We start from the raw sequence: 9,435 nt of genomic DNA, 5'->3' as shown, positions 1-9,435 counted from the left end.
GTGAAGGCTGCCTTCATGGCAATGGTGGAAATTGCTTCTGCAGAGCTATAAAGATCGAGATATACAGACCCCACTAGCAATCAGCAACACTACATTCTCAGTGCAGTGCACCCAGAAGTGCACTGGTAGCAGTCGTGCCTGTGAGGGCACTAGAAGACACGGTTAAGAGTAAGAGTTAATCTAGGGCACCCAAAGGTGCACAAGTACATGGGACCTGATAAGGTGCAACCATAGGCCCTGAGGGAACTGGTGGATGAAGTTGCTAAACCACTATTCCTCATATTTGAGAAGTCATGGCAGTCTGGTGAAGTTCCCATTGACTGCAAAAGCAGAAACATAACTCCCATTTTTCAAAAGGGAAAAAAGGAAGACCTGGGAAACTACAGGCTGGTCAGTCTCTCCTCTGTGCTCAGCAAGATAATGGAGTAGATCCTCCTGGAATCTATGTTAAGGCATATGGAAAATACAGAGGTGATTTGTGACAGCCAACATGGCTTCACTAAGGGCAAATCGTGCCTGACAAACTTGGTGGTCTCCTATGAAACTGCTACAGCGTTGGTGCGTAAGGGAAGAGCAACTGACATCGTCTACCTGGACTTGTGCAAAGCCTTTGACATTCCCACATGACATCCTTGCCTCATATTGGAGAGACATGGATTTGAGGAAAGGACGACTTGGTGGATAAGGAACTGGCTGGACGGTTGCACTCAAAGAGTTGTAGTCAATAGCTCAATGTCCAAGTGGAGTTTGGGGATGAGTGGTGTTCCTCAGGGGTCGCTGTTGGGACCAGTGTTGTTTAACATCTTTGTCGAAGACACGGACAGTGGGATTGAGTGCATCCTTGGCAAGTTTGCCAATGACACCAAGCTGTGTGGTGCAGTCAACACACTGGAGGGAAGGGTTGGCATGCAGAGGGACCTTGACAGGCTGGAGAGATGAGCCCATTCAAACCTTATGAAGTTCAACAAGGTCAAGTGAAAGTCCTGCAGGTGGGTCAAGGCAATCCCAAACACAAATACAGGCTGGGCGGAGAATGGATTGAGAGCAGCCCTGAGGAGAAGGACTTGGGGTGTTGGCTGATGAGAAGCTTAACAGGACCCATCAGTGTGCGCTTGCAGCACAGAAAGTGAACTGTATCCTGGGCTCCATCAGAAGAAACGTGACCAGCAGGTCGAGGGAGGTGATTCTGCCCCTCTGCTCTGCTCTCGTGAGTCCCCACCTGGAGTGCTGCGTCCAGCTCTGGAGTCCTGAGCGCAGCAAAGACATGGACCTGTTGGTCATGCTATGATTCTGTGATACTTCAGCTCCTGAGGGTGATATGGTTACTTCAGCTCCAAAACGGTGACAACCTCATTCCACTGCGCCTTTTCTCATCAGCAGCCTCTGCCTTCCCCTGTAGCCAGCCCCACCCCTACAGAGGACTGAGAGGACGTTCCTCTCACTATGGCCTAGGGACAATCATTTGTCAACACCATCCGGCATTGTACACCACTCTCCTCCCCCCCGAAGTAAGCCAAGTAATTAGCTTAATACTTCAAGCCTATCTTTTTCTCTTCCATCTCAAAAATATGGAAAGTTATTAGGAATCTTTTAAACAGAGATGAATCACTAATTTTTGATGCAGGGTTGGAAGACTAACAAACTGAACTAATGAAGTTAGGAACACGAAAGAAAAATTGCAATCTAAATTTGTAGGTATATAAAAATGAGGCATATAAATGGTATGGAGCTGTAAGAATGGAGGGTAAGTTCCTATGAATAAATGAAGGTAAAACCGGCAAAAAACTAGAACTGACAGTAACATTTGTACATATGACAAAAGGATATTTTCTACTGAATATCAGGATTCTAGTAAGTATCCCTTAGGAAATATAAAATGAAATTAAGTTATATTTTTGTGACCTGAAGTATAAAATTACTTACAGTAATAAGTAAAATACAAATAAATAAATTAATTAAATAAATGAATGAATGAATTTATATGAGACCACTGCCAGTGGCTGCAAGTATTACCAAAGGTAACAATATATTAGGCCTCTTAAGACATCTCAGAGTTGTGTACTGCATTGTGGCAATCTGGATAGCTAAGCTGGCTTTAACCAAGCAGGTGTGGAATTACTTACAGTAATAAGTAAAATACAAATAAATAAATTAATTAAATAAATGAATGAATGAATTTATATGAGACCACTGCCAGTGGCTGCAAGTATTACCAAAGGTAACAATATATTAGGCCTCTTAAGACATCTCAGAGTTGTGTACTGCATTGTGGCAATCTGGATAGCTAAGCTGGCTTTAACCAAGCAGGTGTGGCTCCCTGGAGTGCCTATCAGGATATTACCTTGGGTCCCAGAGGAAAGTACCTGTGTCAACACGGTGCTGCCTCTGGGCTCATTAGTTCTGGCACAGTGCAGCACTGATGTGATTCTGAAGGTATCTCAGCTGGAGTTAGCTCAGGTATCTCTGCACAGCACTACCTTGAAGACTGTTACTACCACCTTAATGTCTGAAAAACCATCTGTTAAAGCAATCCCACTCCCCAGGTGCCTGGGATCATCTCTTGCTGTGTTATCGCTAGGACAAGATAGAAATGGGTGGCAGTGGAAACGCCCTCAACACCCTGTCCCCCCAGCTCTCTTACTGAAACAGGAAGCCTGCAGGAAAAAATAACACAATGACCTCAGCTGAGTTGTGCTGCCTTTACTGATTGATAGCAATCTGCAAACAAGGATATAGCAGAAACACAGGGTGGCTTCCATAGTGTCCCTGTCTTTGTATTACCAATGAAGTGGGTTTAAAGTAAATACGCCAGAAGCATCAGTGTCACAGTACTTTCAGATAACTGTTGTTTTTCATTGCAACCCAGCTTCTGAGGATGGTTTATGAATGTCAGTAAGGCTAAGAAAAGCCGTTGACAATTTGTACATTTAATTTGGACTTTGATGTTCCATTTCTGGTTTTAGTTGAACAGCTTCTACAGAACTGCTTTTATTGTTCTTGTCCTGCTCAGTAATGCAAAAAAGGATTTATGTATTTTATGTCATGTCAGTTATTTTTCCATTCACACTCACCAGAGCTATATGGATCCTTACCCATAGCACTCTCCCACCCCAATCCTACTCATGGTTTAATGAACTCAAATTCCTCAGTAAACTATAACATCTTGACATCTACAGGCTTCCAAAGACCTCTAATAAAACTAAATTCAGTTTACAAATACTTTTTACATATCCTAATATCATCATAAAATGACTATAGACAATAACATCGGTAACATTTATTATTGCCTTTTTCTCTTTTACTGCAGTGAGAATAAATTATCCAGACACATGTGGTTCCCTCCCTCCTCCCTCTTGTTTGTCCCACTTTCTGGACACCACTGTATTTTCCTCTCCCAGGTACTCAGCATCTCGCCTTGTTGGGGGCTCCTCCCAACAGTGCCCCGTCAGAGTCTCCACGTATAAGTTAGGCTCAAGTTATTCTCTCATGTTGCTGGCTTTAGCTGACTCAGGTACTTTAGCACCAAAAGCCTTCCAAAAAATCAGCCTCTTTCACGCACTAATGTTTCATGAAAAAAACTTCCCAATGGTCTTTTCTGAGAAGGACAGGATTATACATGCTTCGTAATTTCAAACAGTGCTAATATTCAGCATGTTGTGTTCTTTACAGTCAGAAATACTCTTCCCTGCTCCCTACGAGACAAGTGGGATTTTTGTAAATCTTTACCTTTAAAAACCACTCATTCTGCATTTCCTTCCCTGTGCTGTCAGATAATCTCCCATCAGCTTCCTCATTATAGAACTTTACTAATTAGCTCCTAAACTTTATCGCAGATTTGTTTGCAGCCATATTCTGACTCAACTGAACCTGCCAAGTGGGAGGAAGTGCTTCAACCGTCAAACGTACGTTGGAACTTAGGAAGGATTCTCTCTCAGTGAGAAAGAAGAATGTCTGGAATAATACAATTTATAATTTTCTTCACTCTATTGTATTCATTTCAAGATTGAACATAGCCCAGGTTATTTATAGCAGTACAACATTTTGCATAATGAGAACTTTAAAAAGGCTCCAAATTCTCCCGTAAGGCCAGAGCAACACAATATTAACAAATAAGAAAATAAAAAAAAATTACCTTTTTAGGATCTGACACATTGTTAATATAAATAGTGTAGACCCCACTTTTGTTAAAACCAGATTGGTATACGTCTGCACAGTCTCGGAAAGGCTTTTCTTCCTCCTTTTTTGCATTCTTTAGTAAAACTGCAAAAGAACCCAAAAGTGATAATATAAGTTATAACAGCAATCTGAAGCATTTCTGTATCAAGCAAGTCCACTTTTGCACATTGTATTAGTTTTAAACATACCCAGCAATAACGCTGCTATGGTCCTTACACAGTGCATTTGGTAAATTCTGTTGCAGAACTAGGATGAACCTCTCAAACAGATGGCAGGGTAAGCACCAGCAGAAGTAAGTAACGATGTAATTAGCTAAACAGAGCATCCTGCCTACCGAGAGGTGAATACAGCACATTCCTTCGAGTGCAAAGCTCTGTGGAGCTGCAGGTGTGGCCCCTGACACAAGCTACATCTGGGAAGTTGCCAGAGCGTGCCCCAGAGATGGCCCATGGAGGTGGACAGCCTGTGCAGTCTTGTGATCTGAGACTGATGCTCAGCTAAGGCAGCAACCTAGAACCCTGGAAGGAAAGCGCTTGTGCCCTTCCTCCGTAAGGCACTGCCTTCAGAGCAGCCGAGGGGCTGGAGGCAAAGGGCAAGGGAGCTGGTTGCTTAAGTTTGGTTTTTTTGGCAGAGAATTATTTCATTATTTTCATATCTACACACATAAAAGTTCCTAGATACAACTATTGGAAAAAAGCAGCAAATTCAGTGTTACTGAAGTCAGTTGTTTGGAGTCATAATTTAATGAAATTATTTTGGCTCAGAACAGGAAGACAAGTAATGTTAGAAAACCAGATCTCGATCCTATATACTGCTAACAGACCATGTATGTGGGTTTGGGCTGAGAAACTGGGAGGGCGAGATGCCTGAGGATCCCCATCTTGAATAACGAGGAGATTCCTGCAGAAGGAGTGACATCTGAGAGCAAACAAGAGTAGCGTGACCCCACACGATACTGAAGGATATGACTTCATTCCAGCAACACATACTTGAAGCACACCAGTATTCCCATGGACATCCATCAGTCTACTCAACTCTTAAAGCTAAACATGTCCCCGAGTGCTGTGCAGGGCCTGGGACAGCACTTCATTTATCCCCACAACAAGGAAACAATATGTGAGTCCTCCAAACACACAGTCAGGTGACAGACACATCTTTTACATTTTTTACTTAAAAATGTGAGTTATAGGTACAAAAGGGACGACGCCTCATCCCCTCTCAGTGAAGCGGCCTGTGCTGCAGAGCTGGTGCTCGATGGCAGCAGTGTGCCAACAAGCACCGGCCTCGCACAGCGAGAGGGACCATCCAGGCCGTGAGGTTAATGCCGAGGCTTCGGAGCTTGGTATGAAATCTCTCCTTTGAACACCTCAAAGCGGTGTTTTAGGATGGCAAATTCCTGCCAGATCAATTGGCATTAATACCATTTCACAGAGGAGTAAACTGAGGAAGAGAAAGGTTGAATGCTTTACCTCAGTGATCTTGTGAAAACGTGAAAATGGAGAAATAGTGAGAAATCCAATCCTGAACGGTAAGACTATCCAGCTCTCGGGGTAGGTATTTTACATATGTCATATTACTTTTTCCCTTATGTGTGTTTTATTTTTTCTTTTAAAATTTGATTTTAACAAACAAAAACTCCTGAATTCTCCCTTTCCATGTATTTGCTGCGTATTTATTACTTTTATCCAACACCATCAATAAAAATAAAACTGGGTTCCTATACTTGCATATGCACTTCAATTGGAAAATCAACGGCTTTGAAACGTGGCCATGTTTGGAAAAGGTGATGCTGGCCACCCAGCAGATGACACTCTTCCCTGTGGGAGGGCAGGGAACGAGGTCCTCAGCAAGGTACGCAGCAACAGCGCACTCTCAAAGTGCCGTTTTTGAGACAAGACACAGAACTGAGGCCTTCAGGATTGGTGTTAATTAAGGATTTCATGGTACTTTTCTCTAAGCAGATGATGTCAGTATCAGTGGCCAAAGTCCAACCTGAATAATTACTTGGGGCCGGAGCCAAAGCCTGGAGGAGTCACAGCAAAGCCTCTCACTGACTTCAGGCAGCTTTACATTAGATCCGTTCTTCCTGGCCTCAATTTCTCTCATACTGTTGTTTCAACTGCAGACATCAGTCTCTCTTGTCTAAAAAATGTATTTAGTTGTGCAGAGGCAGAGTGCTCATTTCCTTGAGTCTTAAAGTACTTCTATTTTTCTATCTGCATGTAGAGAGATTATCTTACCTCTATTTAACCATTACAAACACATTAAAAACCACTTGGAAATAACTCCTTAAAAGTCAGTCAAGGGAATTTGAATTTGGTTCCTTTTTGACAGAAAGTTAGACAAAAAAATCATTCATATTAAATTTTAAACAAGGTAAGATTTAATTTCAGAATACTTAGATTTAGATTTGAAAATAATTTTCTAAGGAGATGGATAGCTAGGAAGCATACTTAGAAATATTTTTTTTCCTCATTCTTAAAGACAAGAAAAAAACACAATGAAACTGCTGCTGATGTAAGAGATGAAGGGTAGATAAATGCAATAGGTATGTCCTTCCTTCCTTGCATTATCAAACAGCTGAAATACCTGAGATCACAGACAGCAGATGCGTTAACTTCCTACAGACTAAGCAACCCAATACCCTTCTTTTGCAGCAGTGGGTTTTATTCTGTGAACCACTGGAGCCAGGAGAAGATGGTTTTCCTTGGCTTTCTCCTTGTGAAGGAGCTGAACTATTACAGGCTGCAGCACAAGTATATTGAGCGTGACCAGCATGAAGTTCAGTTTCTCTCAGTGTATCAGACTGTAATTTGCAAGAACAACCCAAAGCTGTCAGAAAATTAATACTCAGGAATGTTACTGGTAATGTTCTTTTAGGGTGAAATATGTTTTTTCTATGGTTTGCTGTTGTTTTTCTAACTTAATATTCCATACAATTTCCAAACCATTTCTACCTACTATAGCTCCAGACTGTTTTCTTCTATAACATTACATAGACCTTCAATCTTTTATACATCCAGTGAAGTTCCTGAATGATGCATTGGCTCACACATGGTAGATGCGTAAATAATTTTTTTAAAAAGTAACAAGGCTCAAATAAAATAGTTCTGAAACAAAATACGTAGCCATCACATTTCTTGGTTCAGCGTCAAGATCTTAATTGGCTTTACACGTATTTCTAATGTTAATTTAGGTATTTTCAAACACAATGCTTACACAAAAAGTTTTATGTACCTGAAGAAAAAGATAAGTCTATGCCAAGCCAAACATATTATCATTTTTTTAAACCTGAATGCTTAGCCAAAATTTGGAGCCCAAAAAAACCAAAGGGTTTTTTTGATTGCCTTTTCTGGATGAATAAACTGGTGATGAAGTCATGCTCCTTTGAAGTCCTGATACCTATGTGGAAGATCCTGCTTTGTTGATCAGAAGGAGAACTAACAAGAGAAATAAGTTATTTTTCATTGCAGTTCTGAAAGTATTTTGGTTAACTTTTAGCCCAGTAACTTTCTCCTTGGGCTACACTACCTGTGTTTCTCATTATTTCTTTCATTTATCAGTCTTTTGGCTGCTTCTTTTCCTCAGTGCCTGGAACAATTATTTGAGTCCAGTTGATACAGTAGGTACCACCCACAGCTGTCCAGAGCTCTATCCGATGGCTGCTCCCATGTAGAGGCAACAGCTCTGACAGTACAACGGCCCCATGGAGAACAGTGAGGTTTCTGTGAACTGCCAGGGCTGGGTAGCTGTTCTGCCGTCCCTACTAACAGAGCATTAACCTTTAGTAGGCAGCCAGGGTCAGCGCCTGAGTTTTCTTAGGAAGGGTTTCTGGAGCTTGCGAGTGGGAGAGCTCAGATGTACAGGGCCTTTTTCCAAAACGATAACCAGGAAAATCCCTTAACTGATTTTTAGTTGTGTGTGCCTCTGTGCAGGGTGAGACTATTTTTCTGCTATCAATCATTAAAATAAGTCAATAGTAAATGAGTTTACTACTTCCTAACAGCTATCAGAAATGAAAGATGCCTGCTTTTATGCTTGGGATTAAAGAAATACAGACTGACTACTAAGAACAAATAGCTTCTGAAATATTTAGTAATCTAACGCTCTCCTCTAGGAATATGAAATTTAAAACATACAATATCTTTTATTTTTCTTAGGTGTATGAAAATTATCTAATCTCATCTCTACTAGATTTTTTTTTAATTGGGACTTCTGTTTGTTTTTGAGAAAATTAACTACTAATCTCATTGTTTTTGAAGATATTTAGTGAATGAATACTGCAGTTTGTCTGTAAGCAATAAAGAATGTTAAACTGCAGTTCATTATGTTGACTGAATCGATAAAATCACATTCACATTTACTAAATTATTTAAGATCTAAACTGCCGTATTTGTGAAATCAGTTAAGACTGAGTTAATCACTAGAGTCTTATGTCCTTCAGTGATACTTCCAGCAAATGAAAGGCAGCTGTTTGTGTTTTTGCATGACAATGGCTTATTTGGACAGATATGCAGAGATTTCTGTGGTGTCTCGGTGAATTATTATATTTTCATTGTTTCAATGTTATATTTACATGAATCTAATTTTCTTACAGGACTTAATAATCCCTATACATACCAAAGAACACCAAGAAAAATTCTTCATGCCTTTGAAGCCAGGAAGTTAAAGTCACTCTCCGTGTCTTACTGGCAAATATAATTGACCTAAATTTCAGATGCTCTATCAAAAGCGTCTGAGGTGAAAATTTCTGTCCTCAGATGAGCAGCTTCTAAAAAAATTAAAAAGGAGAAGGTTGTAAAGTGGTATTTTTTACCTACAGCTGTAACAGTCCCGGACAGGGTCATTCAAGGACTACCAAATGGCAGTGTCTGTCCAGATCCAGACTGCAAATAAATTCTGCCTTGATCTTGTCATGGTTCCAGACACATGGTGGGGAATTCTGCATTTCTATAAGAGACCCTGTATCTCTGACCCCTTTCCCAGCCATTTGGGTGCAGCTGCTGAGCACCGCCACACTCCCAGTTACGATGGCAAACAGCGCCTGGCTCGTGCAGAATCAAACCAGGAACAGTTTGCTAATGTTACCAAAAGGATGTCGGTCAAATATCCCCAGCGAGGAGGCCTGGAACCTGGCCCACGTGTGTAAATATTCTCTCAGCAGGCACCACAAACAGATCTGACAGGGAAGGGGTAAAGATTATTTTTTTGTTTGAGGAGGAAAAATATGCAAAGGGTTACGGCCACTCCGTTTTTGAG

The 9,435-nt window shown here is 41.1% G+C and overlaps 1 protein-coding gene across 1 annotated transcript in view; it reads right to left on the bottom strand.

The window, feature by feature from the left end:
- The window catches only part of ANGPT1 (angiopoietin 1), a gene marked incomplete at its 3' end in the record, with an annotated part of 112,364 nt that overhangs the window by 17,487 nt on the left and 85,442 nt on the right, over nucleotides 1-9,435 (bottom strand). Inside the window, exon 5 of the mRNA XM_010080581.1 lies at nucleotides 4,133-4,260. Within this exon, the coding sequence (XP_010078883.1) occupies nucleotides 4,133-4,260 (128 nt within the window). The remainder of the gene's footprint in view (nucleotides 1-4,132; nucleotides 4,261-9,435) is intronic.

Source organism: Pterocles gutturalis, unplaced genomic scaffold (genome assembly GCF_000699245.1).
Source record: "Pterocles gutturalis isolate BGI_N339 unplaced genomic scaffold, ASM69924v1 scaffold21784, whole genome shotgun sequence".
NCBI lineage: Eukaryota > Metazoa > Chordata > Aves > Pterocliformes > Pteroclidae > Pterocles > Pterocles gutturalis.
This window is presented reverse-complemented; position numbering and strand designations above follow the sequence as displayed.